Source organism: Takifugu rubripes, chromosome 4 (genome assembly GCF_901000725.2).
Source record: "Takifugu rubripes chromosome 4, fTakRub1.2, whole genome shotgun sequence".
NCBI classification, from domain to species: Eukaryota; Metazoa; Chordata; class Actinopteri; order Tetraodontiformes; family Tetraodontidae; genus Takifugu; species Takifugu rubripes.
Genome location: NC_042288.1, coordinates 12,945,489 through 12,966,812, shown reverse-complemented (window position 1 = coordinate 12,966,812; position 21,324 = coordinate 12,945,489). Strand labels below are relative to the sequence as shown.

Below are 21,324 nucleotides of genomic sequence, written 5' to 3'. Positions count from 1 at the left end.
CCCCCCCCCCCCCATAGGGTTATTAGTTTAAAATAAAATATTCATGCAAGGACTCAATAACGGATTAAGACAATGTAAATTATAATGATTTATTACTTTGTAGCCTTATCTTACATACAAATCTACATAGTAAACGGTTAATTGCATGATTCCTCCTCCCCTCCAGAAAAAAAAAAAAAAATCCTGTTCAATCACCCCTCTGCATAATTGGAGCCCGTTCTCAGTCACAGCCCATTTGTATTGAACCCTGTTGGTTCAGGACACCGATAAAATGCCATACATGTAAAAACCGGTGGTTGTGTAGGGGAGTTTTCAAACATAGCGGAATTACAACCAGACAAGATAAGAGCTCAGCGTAAGACAGCGTAATGAGGCCATAGAGAGGGAACATAAGATGGCCGCACATATCATACAAAAAATAATAAACACTGATTACAGCCAAACATTTACAGTATTGTGCTCATGGTTCAAACCTCGTATGTGTAACATTACTCTCAAAGCAATTCCAAACTCCTCATGCACATTTTGAACAGCATAAGCAAGCTTCCTAATGTTAAGTATATACAATTAACATTCAATAGACCGAGGAGAACCTAAAAAAAAATGAAGAGCTGTAATTCAGCAGTGTAGGAGTCACTGTGGTGACACCAAGGCTCAACTTATAAGACATTCGTTCGAAAAGACGCCGCGTCACAAGCTGAAAAATACGGCAGAAGCAAACTTAGATGAGTATCTAATAGTGATGAAGCATAAGGGTTATTTTTAGAACAGTCCTAGTCCGAGCCACGTCTCAAATCAATAATGAAGACCACTGCCTGGTATGAGATGCCAAGTCTTGGTAGATTTTTACTGATTGGATCTATAGCAGACAAATGCATTGCTATTGCAGGTTTCTGAGACCCTGATCAGTCAGTGACTTAATGTTTTGTAATTTTCCGGAGCGAAAAACAAGCAATAAACCTAATGTCAAATTGAGTGTATGTAAATACGTTGTCTGATGTTATATGAAGCCAAAACCAGAAGGCAATGAACCAAAAAGGCATCATAGAGGAAAAAATACCCCCTAAATAAAGGGAGAACAAAAAATATATATGTAAAAGAAAATGGCAACAAGCAAAAAAGGTGAACAAAAATAGGCTGTGGGCCATGTTTGTAAACCGATGGTTTGTCCTGCATTCTTGAACAGAAACTCAGGTATATACTTGAGACTTTCAGCCTCTAGAAAGTTGTCTCCTTTTAAGTCTGACTTCCGAACCCCCAAAGCTACATTTTCCTCCGGATATGTACAGACATAATCTTTCACATTTCTTCTCGTGTTTCTCACATGTTGCTGTGGTGTAGTCGTTTATTTGGTCAGGAAAAGCTCTCATGTAGCACTTGACAACCTGGAAAAACAGGATGAGGTGATCACAAGAGGAACCCTGGACAGGGCTCTCTCTTTTTTACTCTTCGCTCTGCATCCTTTTCAGATACGCACTTTGTGCTCAGACATGCAGGCAGAATCCGTGTATTGGACCGGAAGAGAATGAGCCTGTAGGTTGAGTTACAACCTCCTATATGAATGGGATGCGGGACACCCAAGCTGGGGTGTAACTCTTCCCTGTGGGTCTTGATTCTAGATGGGCTAATATGAGGGAGCAGCACAGCACATCTGTGATGACTGTACCTCTATGCATGAACGTACTGGATCAAAGGGTCCACGATGTGGCCCGATGAGTAACAAAGTACAAAAATCCTTATCAAGACAGTAAACACCCCCACTGGTTACTGTAGCACGGTTCTTCTTCACAGACTGCGTCCCATTATGATAAAATCCTTGGGAAAGCCCTCCATTTTGGCCACTTCAAAACATCCCAGTTTACCGTAGAAGTCCAACATTCTCTTATCAGCCTGATGAACCTTACAGAAGGCACCCAGAGACCCTGAAAGTGGAAAAAAAAAAGTAATCTTGAACATGTTGGGTTTATTGAATCTGTTAGGTTACCGTCAGACTGCTGTCACTCACCGTTGGCCTTGAGAGAAGACAGGAGACATCCCATCATGCTTTTGGCCACACTTGGGTCTGTGACCTTGGCGTGAATGTCAACCTTGATGAGCGAGGGGAATTTGGAGAGGAAAGATTCTGGAAGTCCTTCCTCCTCTTCATGGAAACTCAGCATCATCTTCTATAAGGATTTTTAGAAAAGCAACTCTAAATATTCATATTTAGTGGAAAGACATTTTCCTCCCACATCCTGGTATTAGATGCTGTCTATTGTCTAACTACACTAAAAATAATCGTGATGATGTAATCAACTGCAGGGTGGACCCACCTCTGCCTCGGTGAGATCCTTCTGATCATCAGGCTTGTTGTATTTCTCCTGCATGAAAGGAATCCAGTTCATCTGACATTTTTTGATGAATGGCTTGACATCCACTGTACCCAGGGCGTAGCCACAGATCCCCTCCTCATCCTCAAGCACAAAGCCGTACTCTGAACTCAGTGTCAGCAGACCTCCCACTAACCTGTGGACAACAGCAGTCAAGCGCTAAGCAGGAAACCACAGTGGTCCATTCCAGATCAGGACCAGACTGAAGAGTGTTTTACCTGTCACCAATGAGGTCAGGTTCTTCAACAACAGGTATATCCTCCATTCCCTCACAGTACATTTCTTTACAGATTTTATAAACAGCCGCCTGCAATCAGAGACCAACTGTTGTTACTGTGGGGGACAGTAATAGATGTGTACAGCTACAGAAAACAGTGAAGACAAAAACAACGGCAGCGTTCAGCACAAATATGCAGCAGCCTGAGGACCAGTAAAGCAGAGCACCATCCAGTACAAACCACTGGGCAACACAATCTCAGCAATCACACCATATCAATGAGCATATCTCACCTCATCTTTGGGAAAGTAAGGTCTTATGGAATAGAGTTTGGATGTTGGCATTGAAGGTGGAGGTTGGTAGAAAAGATCGTTTGCTCCGTCTATTGGCAACAATCTCTGTGGGCATCGAGAAGAGCGATCAGTTTCACTGAGACCAGGCTGTTTCCTGCTGGCTGTGTATTTGCTACACTTAACCACTATCAAACCAAAAGGAAACAGCGAAGAGAGTTTTTCTGAATTTAAAGCTCTTAATACTAATAGTAGAACTGGTAAACTACTTTCCTTATTGATCTGACAGCAGTCAACACTGGCAACAGTCTCATTTTTACATTATTGACAAAGGAACATACCACAACAAAGCCACACGCATTTCCAAATGTTACAAAAAAGGGTCGTGGTTTGGTCTGACTAAGGCTTTACTGGCTGAAGGAGATGCTTTTTTCCCCCCTTTGCCACATATCGCTGCGCTCCTGTTGAGAAAAGTGATGCGTGCGCAGAGACAGAGAGAACTCCAGGAAAAAAACTACCAGTTGAACAATAAACACGAGCTAACTTAGTCATTTTATGTCAATTGCCATCATGAGTATTGTTTTTCTTCTTTCTGGCTTGACAGGTGTCTTTGATCATGGAGTTTTCTCACAACATACGCTTGTGCTGCAACGCTTGCGCTTGCAAAGGCTTGGCAATTAGTGCACTGTGCTTCCCTGCAAAGAAATAAGACGTCATGAAAGCCTAGCCGTGCTCGCGTGCGCTGCATGTGCTAGGGAAAAGCAGCATCTCCTTGGGCAGTTGCTGAAAGAAATTCAAATTAATCAGTCACTGCTTTGCCAAAACTGGCTCTAAGCTGGTGTTTCAAGCTGGGGATTCACCAATTGTCCCTTCAATGTCTCAAACTAATAACAAGACATGTGCATCCTGGGAAACTGGATGTTGTGACATCTAGTACACGACAATCAGCTGACCTTTGCCAGACCAAAGCCCCCTTTACCTAAGGTACCATTTGTCTTCTTTACCAATGACATTTTGTTTTTCATTTTGATCGCTGTAGATTTAGTGCATCAGAATACCTGGAACTCTCCTGCTAGACCTCCCCTAAAGGCCCAGGGCTCTTGGTCTCCTTTAAGGAATTGTGCTGAGGACTGACTACGACACCCTGTTAGGAGCAGAGCCAAGCGGACATTGTTACCAAAGGATGGGGCTCTCTGACACAGATAAAGCAGGTGGGGAGATATGGAAGAAGGGAGTCATATGTATCTAATGGCATACGTCATATTGATAAATGATTCCCCACTAATCAAAACACAAAAGGACGCAACTTAGGATATAGTCATTATACGCTTACGGTCGATTTTCTAATATAAACGGGGCTCAAGCAACTAAAGCTTACATGTTTGCAAGAAGAAATCTGTTACTAGAGTCTCGCTTTTTAATCATTATTCAAAAAGGTTTTGTGCTCCACAGCATAAACTCTCAATATCAATCTGGTTCAAAACGTATTATAGACTCCAAAATTAGTCACATCATGCAGTAGAAAGGCACATGTTCTCAAAAGGACAAGAGACGATGGACTCGGGTACCATTCTGTTGAGAGACAACTTAAGCTGCAACACAAATCTCCAACCAGCTACAAAGTAAGCTTCAGCTACCATCACCCCACGAAGACTCCCGTGTGAAGTCACATTCTCTCGTCTGCCTCGTCACATGACAGGGAACGGAGTCATCAAACCAGGAGGATAAAACGCCTCCGCATCAACACCTCCCAAAAACAATGGCCTTTCAACTCAGAACAGATGGACCACCGATGAAATTCAACCGCAGGTATAAAGTACAAGGAGAGCCATACGTTACAGCTAAAGCTCAAAGGGACCCCGATTGCAGTGCGTGGAAAGGATACCTCGCCCTGAAACCTAAAATTCCTTTGATTAACCAACCCAAGACAGCAAACAGATGCACCCACGGGAGGAACTCCAAACTCTCATATTCAAATTTTAAAAAGCCCCCAAAGCCCTCAAAATTCTGAATGCCAAAATTCAGCACATTTGTCATTGCTACACACTGAAAAAGATATTTGTGATTGGTTAAAGTTCAGAGGATGGAATAAGCAAGGGCCAGTTCCCTTTGGTAGGTGCATCCGGCTAGTCTGGGCCATTTTATTACCCTACTGATAAAAACAAACAAAAAAACAAGTTAGAGTGTTGCTGCCAAGGAGAAATTTGGAAGTTATCGTTTCAAAGCTATATCGCTGCGCAAAATGTGACTTCATCCGGAAGACTGCTTCCTTTCCTCCAAATCCATTTAAAAATTTAGAAATCTACTTTACAAAAGAACGACAAATTTGTTTAAACACGAACAGAGGAAAAAGACAACGCCAACACTGCATACATCGGCCACTGTCGATCCAATAGCAGTAGAAACTTGTACTGTGGATTCTTCCATCTGTACACAGCGAAGGGAGAAAACAATAGAAAATAGTCATTAGTAAGTGTTCTCAGAGCAATAACCATGGAGGTTGTGACTAGGTGCCAGCTGCACAGCTTCTGTTCACAGTAAAACAAGGAGCCAATTGAGTAGATACGACAGAAGTCGATGTTTAGGCACCTCAGCACATCAAATTTATGGGTAACGGAGGACAACACTCTCAAAGATGTTTCAGAGACAAGTCACTTTCTGGGAATTGCGAGTGTGAATTCAGGTGTGGCTTTGCCAGCATGGAGATGCTGCCTGCTGTGTACTAGAATCCTCAGCTTTACCAGCTGGACAGGGCAGAAACCTGTGAATGAAACTGGGTTACAACGTAACCTACGGGCCATGCTGGTGCTTCAGACTATTGAAAAAAAACACCCCAAAAGAGATGGAATGGTTCTCAGGGGGCATATTTTCACTCATTCTGCATCACAGTGTACTATTTGGAAGATTAGGATTTGAAAAGAGAAGTGAGAAAGAGAGAAGAAGAAAGAGTGAGAACAGAAGAGAGAGGAGTGTTCACTATGATGGAGTATGAGCAAATGATTTTAGATCCACCATTTTGGCCACAACTTGTAACCATCCTTCGAATCCACATATCAAATAGATCAATTCTCATATTTGAGATTCAGTTTTTATGCATCAGAATGGCCTTCCACAGTCAGTCAGTCAACTTGCTCTCCAAGCTCGCGAGCGCGCTAGGGCATGGAGGAAGGAGGGGGTCTCGCCCTTCCCAGAGACAGAGAGATGGAAGCAAGTGTGTCTGTGAGAGAACGCAGTGGTGATGTTTCTGGAGACACAGCAAGCAGCAATAACCCTGCTGGGATGTTTGCCACAAATTTAGATTTCACAGGTCCAGTCGTAATAAAAATGAGGATGGAACCAGTGCAAGTGGCATTTAGTCTGGTAAATAAAGAAAGCATTCATTGCGTGGAACAAAATAAAACAAAACACCAAATGATCAACTCTAACTATTAAGAGCTTGAAGAGACCTATTCTAGGTTCACTGATTAACTGTCTCCATGTAGAACGCGACACTACTACATTTCACCTTTTTAAAGGTGGTGCCCAAAAACTCTGAACTAGAAATTATTCATTTAATTGCACAGTAAATTGGTTCAATAAACCAATATCTAATTGAAATACAATATAAACCATGCAGCTAAGTGATAATTTTTTTTTGGAATTTATATCTGACTTATTTGTGCACTTCTTCCACTAAGCAGAGTCTCTGAGAATAATAAGCATAAAAAACTCATTATTGCTTATGCTCAACAGAGGAAGTGTGTTACAGTCCCAATCATACATACCTAACCACTGAACAAAAGACTTGACCATAGAAATGATGCTCTTAATGTCCCAGATATAGGGGTACAGGTCGTAGAGGATGGTGCGGTTGGCTGAATTCGATAGCCGTGCAAACATCTGGATGACTGAACAGCACATCTCCTCAAACTTCTCAGCTCTTGCTTGCCATTCTGCTGCCTGTATTTAAAACAAAAGTTAAATCATAATACTCAAATTTTATGGATTTTATTTGGTATTTCAAGAGAAGCACTTATTTCTTTTAACATTATGTGTGAAAATAATTTATACAGGTGCTAAGTTTCAACATTGTACTATTAGAACCTGTGCTTTCTATGAGATATTAAAGCCAGCGAAGCTGCAGTTGACAACTACCCGCTATAACAACTTTCTTGCAAACTGCACCACCCAGTGGACAAAGATGATAACACATGTCCACCATTTTGTTTCCAGCAACCACATACTCCAGACAAATGTTAATGGAGAACCTATTTTCTGTTTTTACAGCCATTTTTAAACCAAAGCAACCAACCTTGTCAGATTCCTTGCGCTTGCAGTTGACACTGACGACGCTGCTGTTAGCTCGTAGCCAGTTAAACTCCCGCAGCATCTGCACAGCCTTGTTGCCGTGTTCATAAGGCAGATAAAAGAGCTCTGCCAACAGGTTCAAGTCTTCGATTGTGATTGGTTCTGCTGTGAAGAGAGGCTTTTCATCTGGCCCAGGTACAAACATATCCTAAAAAATAAAGTTTTTTAAGGTATTTTAACATTATATTTTTGTTTCATACATACAGAGGAGGAAAGAGACAAATGTTTCATGCACCTGTTTGACCTGGTCATCTGTCTGCATGGGGGCGATGTCGCTCCCAGAGTCCTCCTGAAGGATCTCTTCAGGGCACTTTGACTCTGCTAAATTCTCTTTGTCTAAATCCATGGGCTTCAGGTCCTCGGCCATTTTTTCAGTTAGGATAACACCAACGTGCTTCTCCACTTCAGGATCATCCGTCATCTTCTCAACCACCATTTCCATGGGCTCTTCATCTGAGTCCTTCTTCTCTACTTCCACCTGCAAACACATAAAAATGATTAAAAACTATAACCTATAAACTGAAGGTAATGCATTACCAAAATTGGCAAACTATTTAGGCCAAATAAAAAAAATAACGAGCATTGTCCAATGAATTCACGGTAGAGAGGAAATGGAACTTTATTGTTCAGCTTACCTCCTCTTCCTCCTGAGGAACTTTTGCCATAGGGTGTGGAAGTTGATCCAGACAGAGAGGCGGTATGGCCGGAGACATAATGGGCTGCTGGAATACCGTGGTGACTGTTGTGGAAGAGCAGAGAGAGGGAGGAGGCATGGATGAGACATCAATGGCTGTGCCTTTGATACCACCCTGAGACACCTGATTGCCTGAAATAAAAAGTTGAGCTTCAGTATTATGTTGTTAAATTGCATGATTATTATAAATGCATCAATAATATTAGTTATGCTCAAATGTAACTTCTTCAGAAGCAATTTCTAAAGAAGGGTGTGATAGAATGATACTTGGCTTACTGTTGTATTGACGAGGAACACAAAATTCCCCAAGCCATTCTGTAAGGGCCAGCTTCAGAGCGAGCTGTGGGCTATAGAGCATATCTGTCTCCAATTCTTCATCGCTGCCCTCATTTTCTAACTTAATCTGGATAGACACTGTGCTGTCCTCACCATCAGCTGGTAAAGGGAAAGAATATTATTGACTGACATACACAGTGTATTTGTATGCAATTTTAACACTTACTCATCACCACATCCTTGCGTACTCCGTTCATATTAGATTTGTACCAGGTGGCCAGAGTGTGGATCGCTACAAAGTTGGACTCAAATTCACAGTTTGGGTTGGTGAGGACTCCCTTCAGCCTTGGAATGAGCTCTGTGGAGCGGCCCTTATATGGGCCCAAGAACAGTCTCTTCTGATCATAGTCATTGGCATGAATGTTGTCCCAGATGACAGGGGCTCTTCTCAGGATTTTTGATACTTCCTCAATAGACTCCACTGAGATATCTTTGGACACCACCTTTGGTCCTACAGAGAAGGAAACAAACAGTTCTCACTATGATACACAGTCGACTAATGGGAACAATTTTGCATAAGGCTATGAATAAGAGATTTGTTCTACTGAACAAAGAAAACATGGCCTTGCTCTCTTGAATAAAATGAAAAATATCTCAACCAAGTTTGGTGTCCAGAGCTCATGCAATATATTCAGAATTGTCCCATGTTTCTTCATTAAGAGTATACCGTAATAATGTGGGTAAAAATTTGGTTTTTTTTTTACGAGGGGCATGAGGTGGAAGTGGCTTTAAACTCACCCGTCCACAGCACATCAATACCAGGCAGTAGCTTTTCTCCTACTGTACGGAGGTAGGGAGACTGAGCGACATTTGGGTAGCAAAGAGTTCCACAGTACTCTGGATTTGAACAACAGAAATCATGGTTACATGAAACAGCTGTGAAAACATGAAAATGATTTTGATGCACTTCACAGGTACCTGTTGGGCAGAAAAGGAAGGTTTCTGGCTCTCCTAGGTATTGGTAGATCTCATTGGTAATTGAAACCTGAGCCTGCGCAAATGAGCTGAACACCTCTTTATCGGCTGGGCACATGTTGTGATCAATGTCATCAAAAAGTAAGGCAAATGATTTACAGCCAAAGTGAGTAACCTGAGGAGTGGTGAAATAAATAGTTATTACAGTAAATGGAAAGATGTATATTATACAATGCACATTTACAGAATCACTAATGTTTCAATACCTGATCAAGCTTCCTCTTAAGTGCAGATACCTCTTTTTGATTGGAAAAGGTTATGTCCAGTCCAGGAGAAATGGCATATATGAACTCTATTGCATGTTCTTTAGCGGCGCTAATTAAGGTCATGAGTTGCTCTACAAGATAAATGTGGAAAGAGTCAAATCTGTGCAATTATAAAGACTTATCTGAAGACAGGTTTTCACCTCTAGGTTTGTAGTTCTGCCTCAAGACAAATTGTGCAAAGAAATGTAACTGTAATCACCTGCTTCCTCTACTGAGTAGAGCTCTCTCCAGAACATCCTGTGCTTGTAATCATCTTTGGGTGCATAAAGGTATGTGTTCAGTCCCCATTTCTGTTGCCTGTTTAATACAATGTTTAATGTCACTATAGCACCTTACAACGCGTAACCACGTTACAGATACTGTCCATGGTTACTCATACCGTCTGAAGAGCTCTTTTCTCTGCTCCATTGTCCATGGGCGACCGTAAAAACCTGCAGTGGAAAATAGCATTTTCAGTGTTCTGGTCCAAAACGAGCCAATAACTGCTAAGCTAATTTAGCTGACATGTTAGCTAAATTAAGCTCGTTTTAGCTATCATGTGAGCGAATTTAGGTTTAACAACTTTGACTGTAGATCACTAGATCGAAATTGTGATGCACTTGTAGTGACTCGGCTTCTTTGAAGCCGTCACTTAAATATTGTTACTGTCCAAATATGTAGTAAGCAGACTGATAACGACTGACTAAATGCGTCAAAATTAATACCCACCTACTTCTAAGACGATATATATCTCCGTTCAATCGTTTGTCGTGAGCCTTATGAAAGAAAGCATTTTATTGGATGCAACTTACCTTCAACGACTCCACTTGTGAATTTTCTAAGGCCCGTCGTTTCGACTGCAATGCCGGGCTCTTCCACCGGGCCGGGGGCCTCGGCACAAACCTCTCCGGAGACTGGGTTGGGGCTCTGCTCACCGCCTAATGGAGGAGCCTCCGTCGTCTTGTCGTTTTGAACCATTGCTTAAAAATCGTATTGCTAACGCCAGTAAATAACCCACTGAAATCAGGTATTGCTGGTTGTTCAACGCGCTTTAGCAGACAAATGAAAAAGATCAAACCGTCGTGGGTAATAAAAACCTGATTAAATGATTAGCATTTGCTTCTAAACAACGCGACTTTTTAAAAAAATGTTATTTTGTATATTAACGGATACGACGACTGTTGTTTTTTTCCTGCTTCATGTTCATCTCCCGACAGTAGATTTGCCCCAGTTTTCGTTCGTTCTTCCTGTTTACACCGAGTGCGCATGCTCACGAAACCGGATCAAACCAGTCAGATCTGGATCTGCGTGACAATCACCAGCCAACATGTCACCGATTTAAAGAGATAGATGACCCTTTTCTTAACCACGCTGCGCATAAGAACGGGCCCGTTATCGCTTCAATATTTTTATAAAGCTTGGCTAAATTTATGCCGCGATTTCGTCCAACGCTAGTGCATATGAAGTCAATAGAATACACATTCAGTAAGACCTAAATTAACCACAAAGGCTTAAAATTATTTAAAGGTTTTACTATTGTCATGAGAGTAGCATCGAAACTAAGTATTTACCATAAATTCAAATGGAGAATACCCCCAACGTAGGAAATCTTTCTAAAGATCTACTGTAGGAGCAGTGAGGCCTTGAAACCTACTTGCCATAATATGGCAACTATATATTTTTAAAACATTTTTTAGTTTACCGTAATACATTTTACCTTGAGACCAATTAGAAAAAAAATACAGAGCAGACCTCCACAGAGCACATCATTTCACCACAGAATAGCAGTAATAACACAAGGTCATCTAATTGTAGGTTGCATTGCTTTATGATCAATGACAATTTCATTAAATTCCATAACAGTCACAGAACCTCTTCCTTTGGGGGAGATAGTTTTCCAACTAAAACGTGCCCCTTATACATGACTGTCACCCTATCAGCTTTTTCTATTCTTTTAATGAATCATAATGTGCTTGATGCATAAACTCTTATAAAAATAAATCAGCAAAAACACAGCATTCAATGTTTTTTTATTTAGGTTTGTATTACCACCTACTCCCAGTCATTAGGGAGCTCCATTCCACTTACCCCATTCCACTTTTAAAAATGTTTCTCAATACAATTCAAATTGAATTTTACATTTAAATAAATGTTTAAAAAAATTATTTAATTTTACTTATTCCATTTTTTTTCTTTTGCTACTTTCATTACAAATCTTCACTTCAATAGAAGGTGTTAGCTTGCAGAAACAACAAAAAAGGGAAAACAAACACAAGTAATGCAACAACTAAAAGGTCAAGACAGTGTTGCAGTCTGGGAGCCATTGATTGGCTCTGAGGTAAGTGTCAGCTGCTTCCTCCTGCAGGCCTCCCGTTACCTCTTCAGATTCTGCTGGGCCTGCTTTAGTAAAGTGTCAAAGTCTAGTGCATGAAACTTGCCCTTTGCAGGGTATGGTTCGTACTCTGTACTTGAATCTACGGAGGGACAAGAAACACAAGACAGGATTTTACGTAAATTTCATACTGTAGTAAGACCACTTTTACATCCTGCTGAACCATTTATTAAATTGCTTCTGATCCACAATAATGTCATGTTTGTGTTTAACTGAACAGGTCAGTGAACCAGGTCAAGTCACAGAAAATTTCAAAGCCAAAGATCAATGATTAAATGAATGATCCCTTGCAAGCCAATGATGGAAGACAAAGGCCCCATTTACAGCTGATATACAACTAGTTTAGCGTTCCTGGATGTCAGTTTCTACTTTTATTATCCCCATAGCTCATTTTACCATTTGTTGTGGTATTTTTAATCTGGCAAAACACCTCATTTCATGGCTAGAAGGTGCTATTTGGAATACCTAGGTCAGCATAGCTGGTCTGGCAGAACTGTCTTCTTCCACCAAAACAGAGATCAAATGGCAGCTCATCGGGTTTGCGTAGCTTGAATCCATTCTCAATAGCAGCAAAAGCATCCTTGGTGTCGTAATATGTCACAAACCCATAGTTGTCCCTATGACAGATGAAGGGGGGGAGGGACACTTTATTCATATCCAGATTGTCACGGCCTGAAGGTCAGAGGTCAAGCGTGTATGGAATTTAGATGTGACTTGCTTTTAAAAGAGCAACATGAGATTGTTGTCAGGTTGCCCCAGTTATGAACAAGTTTGGATTTCATGTAGCACTGTCGCTTGGCCTAAGAGGTCACCGACAGGACCGGTCAGGTTCAAAGACAGTGCAGTGTGCTCACATTATACAGCTCATAAGAGTAGATGCAGGAATTCATGATTTCAAAAGTAAAGTGATTTTGTATTTACCCATGATTCCTAAAGTGCAGGGTGCAGTCTTCGATCTCTCCAAATAAAGAGAAGCGCTCTTTAAGTTCTTTTTGCGTCATTGTTCCCCTTATTCGACCAACGTAAACAACCCGACGCTCTTCCTAACAGAGCAACACAGCGAAATCACATCACTGACATTTAAAAATTCACCAATTTTCTTTTGATACCACGATAACTTACAATTGCTCTCTCTTTAGTTTTCTTCACCATTTCCAAATTTGTCTTTGCACTCTGAACAAAGCCAGGTCTCAATGAGGGTCTGAGGAAGACAAATTGTATTTAGTTAAAAACCTTTGTATAACTACAAGACAAATGATAAGAAGAAGCTAAATGAGCCCGACTCCCAAAGACATACCTATACAACCTTCTGCTCTGTTTTACTCTCTCAGGGGATACAGAACGTGACCTAGAGCGACTCCAGGAGCCAGAACGTGAGGAGGAGTACGAGTACCTCCTCCTCCTGGGTGGTGACTGGGACACAGAGCTAGAATGAGATGACGAGCTGGAGCTCCTGTTAGAGTGATGGCGACGATATCTGGAGAGGAGAGACACAACATTAGCGCTGAACAACAGATTACACATTAGCAAAATACTTTAAGCATCCTCACCTTTTCTTGGAGGGTGAACTTGATCTGGACCGAGATCTAGAGGAATCTGAATCTGAACTGCTGGATAAGGGGCTGGGGGAACGATGGGATCTTTTTCTAGAGCGGCTGCGGGTTGTCTGTTTAGGTTCGAGAGAGTGAGAAGCCACATGCTGACGGTAGGATCTCCCAAATGGGCCTTTCCTGGAATTTTCCTCCGTGAAAGTCTCCTGCTGTGTAGGTGAAGCATCAGGAGACTCCAAAACGGAGCTGTTTTCCATCCGATCAGTTCTGTGATCCGGGGCAGCTGTCATCAGAACACTTTCTGCTTTGGTTGCATTTGGAATCAGAGGGGCCGACGAGACTGGAGCAGCTGGAGGAGTCTGTACAGTGGTCGTTGTGGGCTTGATGGGTTTAATAGTGATGACAGATTGTTGTTTGATGTTCCAGCGCTTGCCTGTTTCTCCTGTGCTTTTGTTGTAGAGGCAATAGTCATGATCCATGCATGCCACTTCTGGGGCGACAGTGTGTGCAGCAACGGGAGTGGGTCTGCTGCGGGACCTAAAAGAGGGTAGAGGCCGTGCTTCTATCTGGATAACTTTAGATGGGCTGGACTTGAAGACCTCGGTGGCTTTGCCCTTCCCCAGCAAGGCCACAGGGGCCAGTGGTTTCCACATCTGATGTGGAGGAGTAGCTGGAGGGGTCAGAGCTGAAGCAAAGGCGTGCCACAATTTTATTCATGGAATTATCCGAGTTTGGTAAAGTTAAACTGGGTTAAAGAGGAAAATGTTAAATTACCTGCGGTGCTTGAAAGGTCATTCACTCTCACACGTTCCACAACAGTTTTCTCAGGAACTGCATCAAAGCTGCAAAGGTGGTAAAAAAGCTTATAAATACAACTCTGCTCCCAGCAGACTTTATCACCACAACACAGCCATTCCTGAAATAATCACAGTTTGTGGTAGGTCTTGGCAAAACAGAACTCCATCACTCCAAGAGCAGCATTAGTGCTGTAGGGTAACTCACCCAGAGTTTCCTACAGCTGCTGCTCTACCAGAGACCCCCAGCACACATTGTTCCTCTTTGGCTGATGAGAAAAGGGAAAAGGAATCATTTTACTTTCATAAATATAGTTTTAACCAGCAGAACCAACTATGCATATAATCACTTGTGCACCGTTATTGGTTTAAAGATTCTGAAAATGGTGAGCATGTGGCTAAAATAACAAATCATTACACAGTCCACTGACATGGATAATAGCATGGAGTTAAGTCACTTGTTCGGGGCATAAACATTCACCAAAACAGCAGGGTGAGAGTTAAATGGATTTGCCGACAGAGCAGAATTCCACCAGCAGAGCAGACGAATACAAAGCGCCTACTCTGCAGCAGTGAGCTTTTATTAAAAGGCGATGTTTCTATTTAGATTTTTTTTTTAAAATGAAACTGCCAATATTTCCAGTAGTCTAAATATTTCTTGCGGAGGCTCAGATAAAGTTTAAAAATGGAGGAGCACAGAGCCTCGCTGAGAGCATTTGGTCTTCTCTATGCCCTGTTGCAAGTAACAGTAACCTCAGAAATGACACTAGCAGCCCAACATGGCACCAACATAACTTTAAATTAAAAAATCTCCTCACTTGTACTTCAGCAAGAAAATAAAGTTGAATTAATGAATGATTACCTTGGGTTTCTTCAAACTGCTCTAACAAGCTGGTCAAATCAGGAGCTTCAATACCTATAATAACATGAAGACAATTTTTAATTATTAAAGCAAAAAAGGAGGTGTTATAACAAAACCTGCTCAAATGTGGAACACAAATTTAAGTATGATGTTAAAACCTAACCCACCTATTTCACTGGTGAAAGCCTCGATAAGCTCCTGTGTGGAGGTCTTTGGCTTTTGGGCTTTTCCTACTGTACGAGGGTTATCTTTATTTTCAGACACTGCAGTGGCTTCATCAGTCACGGTGCTAACACTGATCTCCTGACCTTTCATGAAAAAAGCACCACGCTCTTCCACGTTAGCAGATGAGGCAGCAGCAGATTCAACTTCCTCTGTAGTGGTTCTAAGACGGGTTTGGAGCTGTAAAACCCTTTGATTAAACCTGGCATTCCCTTCTAAAAGTGCAGGGCGACTTTCCCCACCTGATGTGGGTGATTTGTAAGGTTTCTCAGATTTTAAGGGATGTGAAGGAGCGGATGGGACTGTAGTGATGTGCTGCTCTACGGCCCCATTATCAATGGAATTAGCAGTGAGATGTGGAGAGGTTTGGGAAATAGGTGATTTTGAAGTTTCGAGTGTCTTCTGGGGTTCAACAGCAGGAACCTTGCTTGTCGAGGAAACCATGTAAGCTGGAGGCACCAACAGTGCCTCAGGGGTGGGTGGTGCACATGGGCCCCTTGGCTGCCAAGCTGGTTTGACGTCCTCCACTACCCTCCTTCCAGTATGAAGGTTAGTGCACCTTGGATCTCTAGTGCTTAGGTTGGGAAGGCAAGGAATAGGTAGAAGCTCCTTAGGAAGTACTGGAAGGCTGGGCCACTTTGAGCTGTTGTTACCATCCATCTTTTCCACCGGAGTCGGCTTCTTCTGCTGTCTGAGTTGGCGGTACTCGGCTAAACTAAGCGATTTAGGCTTTGGTTCGGTAAACGAAGGAGCCACGGGGGGAGGACTATCGCTCACATCTGGTGAGATAGGTTGGGAAGGAGACCTGGGAGTGTCTGAGGACACCAGAGGTGCTGCTAATGAGCCTTCCATTTCCTCAGAGACTGGATCCAGATGTCCAGGCCTTTCACTGGACTGCTGCGAGCACGCCACTGTGATGGACCCACTCGTATCAGGTGGTGCATTTGAAGCTGTTTTCTGGAGTCTCGGTAATGCAGGTGTTTGAATCTGCTCGTTTATTTCAGGCTCAGTGAATGGCACATTTGGGATTGTATTTGGTTTCACAGGTAAAGGCAATGCTGGTTCAGGGAGCACCTTCGCCACATTGTCTTTCATCCCTTCTTTTACCAAGCTATCCTCAGGCTCTGTGGGCTGTACCTGCAGGTTATTCCCTCCCACAGGTTTTGGTTGGCACTTTGTCTTTGTTTTCTTCTTCTTCTTCTTTTTCCTCCGAGAGGGGCTTTTCTCTTTAATCCCCTCCCGTCTTGGAATTACCATCTCCGCTTTTGTATCTGAAGTAACTGGTTCTAAAGGGGATGCAATGTTTGCCGGGGCCTTACTGTGGATTCCATTATCATCGACAACACGCTCTGAACTGTTTGAGGTTTCATCCGAAAGCTTCTCATTTTTTGACTGTTCTTTACACGGAAGAGAGACTGGAAGATCCATGTCCGGGATCGCCAAAATCGGTTCTCCATTTTCACCCTGATCCACGACTTCAAGTAAGATGCCTCCTTCGGGCAAGATCTGTTCCCCCTCCTCATTCTCTACAGAAATTGTCATACAGTATGGGTGCATTTGCCGGACCAGGTCTCCCAGACTGACTGAAACACCATCTTGACCCTCTTGCTCAAAGTTAACAGGAAATGGGATGGCCAGACCCTCCCAGTCTGGGAGTTTATTATCAGGCAGTAAACTGTGCCCTATTGGACTCAAAGTGAGGGAACCATCTTCCTCATCTTCCCCATCACTCCTCTGGAGAGTGTCTGTTTTTATCCTTGGAAGGCTCTGCAGAAAGTAAGACAAGACTAAATCAATCCTGAAAATGTATCTGCTTAACAAGTGTCTATAATGCACACGAAAAAACAAAACTACCTTTCCAGTTACTGAGGGTCTTCCATTACATAGTGTTTCTTTTTCTGGGGGTGAACGAGACAGACAGAGCAGTCTTCTAAACTGCAGACAAAACACGGAAAGAGTAACAGTCAGTAATACCTCCTACTTAAAAAGAACCACATGTGTCAGCAGTTTTTTTTTTTTCTTCCAGCCCCGTTCATTCTTTGCTAAGGCCTGATTGGGGGGGCAGGAATTTGAGAGGCATATGTAGACTTATTTCTGAGAGCTGGAAACCCACCGGCGAGTGTTCCCTTGCCTTCTGACCCGACAGCAGGTCTGAATCAGGGAGTGTGTCAAACGGGGACAAGTTCTCATCATCCACATTATCAAGAATCTCCGTCAAGGCTGTTAGCAGCGTAGCTTCACTCTCTTCATCTAGTCCTTTAGTCTGCACAGAAAGAATTCAGAATATAATGAATGGCACAATATTTACATTAGAGGGCTGAAACGAGCCACCATAAAATTAGTCGCGAAACAAGTCTTACCTCTATTGTTGGTGCGTCCTCAAAGATCGAAAGGATAGAGGGGTCTAAGCAGTTTTGGAGAGCCTCCAGCGTTTCCTCAGAACTCAAAGTAGAAGTCTAGAAGGAAAAAAAAAAAATAATTTGTAACTTTTGGAAAGGTAGAACTTAAGTCATGTAAAAGTTAAGGCTAGAAGACCTAACCCAACAATACATGGAGCAAGTTATTTATCCAAATACTTGCAGTCAAGTAAATTTATGAGACCGAGCTTCACATTTTAATCATTGTAAATTTAAATTAAGGTCATCAGAATTTTTAGAGATCTGCTGTAATCATTATAGTTGACATGCACTTACATCAAATACAACTTTTCTAAATATTTAAATATCTCATTTGATCTATTTACTATATCTAAAAAAAAAGGCATGTGAAGTTTCCCATGACTTTACTCAGGAAAATGTTCCAACATAACTAAACCGGTATCGTTAACTGTAGGAAATGATTTAAGAGTAAAATATTTTGTAAAGACTTGTCAAAGTTTGTACAGAAAAACACTGTCAGGTGTGGCATTTAAAGCAAGGGTGAATGGTGAAGTGAACATTGAAAACAATCAAATGTTACAAGTTCTAGTGATCCCTCACAAATCTAGCGACTGTGCCATGATCAGTCAGATCCCCTGGAATGTTCACTAATCCACAGGTCCCCTGCAACACAACACATCTGCAAACATCACGCAGCTTTCTCTGCCTGCAGCCCCACGTGTATCTACCAACACATGCACCCCGTGCGCAGACATGTTTGGGCCTTACCTCAGTCCCTCCACACGCACGATCCAAAACCCACGTGTTACACTACAACAAACGCAACGGGGGGGTTCTCCTTCCGCACCAGATCGACATTTGTCTAATCAGCATGTCACGACCAGAGTGGAATTTGTTATATTAGTAATTTAAAACGAGCAGGCCGTCTGGAGGCGTCATGGAAGGGTGTCGACTGAAATTTAAACGTGCTTGACGCAAAAAACAAAAAAACAAACTGCGCATGTGTGAATGAAGCCGACATGTGATTCATCGAGCCACATGTGGGTATACACAGTTTGAATGAATAGAATAGAATCAATAACCTGCTAGTGAGTCGGTGGGGGGGATTAAAACTCGTATAGGTGTGAGGGACATCAACAGACACGTGCACGTTACAGCAATGCACCTGTCAATGTGCACCATGATTAAAATATGCCACAACGACAAGAGCAGGGTGGCTAGCATGTTGAAGGGATTGTTACCACGTGCAAATTCAGAGTACACCCCGTACTTTTACACCTTAACCAAGGAAAATGGCTTAAATACGCATACATTTTATTCAATATACAAAGGGAAAATTAACAAAGCCAACTATTATTCAAATACAAGACTGTCACGTCACCATTTACTTGTAAAGCCGAGAGGAAATGCCGTTCACGTCAAGCCAGACCGAGTCATCAGTTAACGTAGACGTACAAATGCACACAACTTTCTGAATTAATCACTACGCATTACTCAATAAAGTCACGATTAAAGGGTTTCCAAGACAACAGCGCTACAAAACCTCAAGAATTTCTTATTAAGTCTAACTAATGATACTTCAGACGCATCCACGTGTCACTTTTCCATGTGCGGTCCACAGCCCGAACACACAACACGCCGCCTTCGGCTTCGATAAACGCCCGGAAAACTGTTAACAGCGAGAACATGCGACGTATAATATGGTAACACCTCTACTTTACCCCATCTAATTTGTCCAGTTGAAATAAATCCATATTGCACGCAGTTAAAGTCTCTTCGCCTGCGCCCCACCGCGCCGCCATCTTGTGTACTCCAGCTCCGGACTGGCTTCCGAATGAGAAGAACGGAGGCGCTGATTGGTCGGAATGGCGTGCCGGCAAAAGACACGTGGTCTTACATTCCCGGCAAAAATGACGCAGAGGGGGCCTCGAGGTGGAGGGTCGGTTCCTTTTATACGTTTGATCATCCGTAGGGCGGAAACTGACTCATTATAACCCAAGATCCACAAGAGCTGCTCATTCAAGGTTTTAGCTGAGAAATCTATACATTTTACGGCTTTATCTTTGTTGTTTGTTCAGCCTGTGTCAGGCCATTGTGATTTTTTTTGGGGGGGGGGGAGCAACGTTTTGACTGGTATAAAACTATCCTGACAGCCGTGCAAAACACCTCATTACTGGCAACACATCACACAAAACTTAAATTTGTAACCTTGATGTTTGTTTTACTGCAAAATCCTTGTAAACATTAATTAGAAATGAAGACTTTCTAGTTTCAATATAGTTTATGCTTTAAACGTGCTAATCATGAATGAAAGATGTAATGAGCAGTAATAATTAACTGCTTATCACAAGCTGCCAGATTTAGCTATTTGCATTTGCACAATAATTACAGCAGGAAGCACTGGTGATGAAGTTGTTAGGTCTCAAGATCCGTTTCAAAAATAACAACACGAGAAATAAAATGAGGAAAGAAAAAAGCAATGTGCAAATAAATAAACTATAAATAGACCTGGTGCAGTGGTCAGAAATATTTCATCTGAGACCAGAAAAGAAGACTTTATCACTTTCCTTCCTATTTTTAGCTGCTGGATCCGTTCTTTTAAAATAAAGACATGGTTCATAATAGAATAACTTTAACACCGATAAACGTGGAGATGTAACCTGTCGCATTTCTGTTCTCACATTTATTAGTATGACTGATTCACTCTCGAAATATACATATATGAAATAAAGTGCTGTACAGTATAATTTACTGGAGCTGGTGTGATCCTATTTTGAAAGCACACACATTTATTATTATTATTTTTTAATGTACTTCATAAAATTTCAGTTACCGTGATAGTCAGGTTAGGAATCTGCTTTAACGTAATTATTATTTAAAAGCCGCTGTTTGCACTTGTTTGTGGTGTCATTAATAATGAGGGCGCCCTAAATGTTAATGTCTCAACGAGACACTGACAGCGTCTTCTTTCACTCTTGTAATGCTTCATTTCTCCACAAGAGGGCCCTGTTAAAAGATTTACGTTAACTATTTATTCCTCTGTTTTATTCTTTTCAGTTCTCTCTTTGGAAACACGCTTTTATCTGCGCACTGCAGACAGGCAGTCAGGGGTTGAATGAACATCACTCCACTAAATGTTACACGCTGTACATTCCAAAGATGCACGGACCGCTGAAAGGACATAAAGAACATTTCACCTTTTATTTTAAGTGAGAAAGACATTTGTATCCCTCAAGATGTGTGACCAAACATCTATCATATGATGTGAATTAATCAAAACAAACATTTATAAACCAAAAAAATATTGCATTCAATAGATTATTGCTCCTTACTGGAGTTTCACAATGGCGACAGTAATTATTTATGGAACCTATATCAAAAATGTGGAATATACCGTAGCTGTCACTGAGACAACATTACCCAAATGGTTTTGTCTGAAGGTTTTAAATGTAGCTTTGGGAAGTACATATATGATGATCTTTGGTTGACGTTCACTAGTTTTGTGCTCCCTTTATCTGCTGCTGCCAGCCTGCTGGTTGATTTTACCTTCCTGAAAAACCAAGAACAGACAACTTCATTGTGATGAGTGTTGTGGCCAGTTGTGCTTTTGTCTCGCTGGTCCTCCCACACATCACAAGCTGCAACATGTCGGT

The 21,324-nt window shown here is 41.9% G+C and overlaps 2 protein-coding genes and 1 non-coding gene across 5 annotated transcripts; all 3 read right to left on the bottom strand.

Moving 5' to 3' along the window:
• Positions 1 to 75: 75 nt before the first annotated feature.
• On the bottom strand, positions 76 to 10,753 carry oga (O-GlcNAcase). 3 transcript variants are annotated; one of them, XM_029834897.1, is made up of 19 exons: positions 10,286 to 10,753; positions 9,874 to 9,925; positions 9,694 to 9,791; positions 9,435 to 9,565; positions 9,172 to 9,343; positions 8,992 to 9,090; positions 8,420 to 8,704; positions 8,194 to 8,352; positions 7,859 to 8,049; positions 7,459 to 7,701; positions 7,168 to 7,371; positions 6,641 to 6,815; positions 5,250 to 5,303; positions 3,935 to 4,020; positions 2,880 to 2,984; positions 2,588 to 2,676; positions 2,313 to 2,505; positions 2,006 to 2,165; positions 76 to 1,922 (listed from the first exon to the last, which is right to left on the bottom strand). In XM_029834897.1, the coding sequence occupies exons 1-19, from the start codon at positions 10,449 to 10,451 to the stop codon at positions 1,786 to 1,788; spliced, it is 2,799 nt and encodes a 932-aa protein (XP_029690757.1). In that variant the 5' UTR covers positions 10,452 to 10,753; the 3' UTR covers positions 76 to 1,785. The 3 variants fall into 3 exon arrangements, with proteins under 3 accessions (XP_029690757.1, XP_029690758.1, XP_011601668.2); XM_029834898.1 differs by having other exon boundaries at positions 7,859 to 7,962; XM_011603366.2 differs by lacking the exon at positions 5,250 to 5,303.
• Positions 10,754 to 11,484: 731 nt separating this feature from the next.
• On the bottom strand, positions 11,485 to 19,572 carry pprc1 (PPARG related coactivator 1). The gene is made up of 14 exons (XM_011603365.2): positions 19,393 to 19,572; positions 17,654 to 17,749; positions 17,407 to 17,556; positions 17,148 to 17,228; positions 15,239 to 17,060; positions 15,072 to 15,125; positions 14,418 to 14,478; positions 14,190 to 14,257; positions 13,416 to 14,100; positions 13,163 to 13,342; positions 12,988 to 13,066; positions 12,787 to 12,908; positions 12,331 to 12,482; positions 11,485 to 11,947 (listed from the first exon to the last, which is right to left on the bottom strand). Exons 1-14 carry the CDS (start codon positions 19,471 to 19,473, stop codon positions 11,847 to 11,849), a joined length of 3,732 nt encoding a protein of 1,243 aa, XP_011601667.2. The 5' UTR covers positions 19,474 to 19,572; the 3' UTR covers positions 11,485 to 11,846.
• Positions 12,571 to 12,710, bottom strand: LOC115249731 (small nucleolar RNA SNORA50). Its single transcript, XR_003888413.1, has one exon. It is a non-coding gene; the product is annotated as a small nucleolar RNA SNORA50 (small nucleolar RNA).
• Positions 19,573 to 21,324: the final 1,752 nt, after the last annotated feature.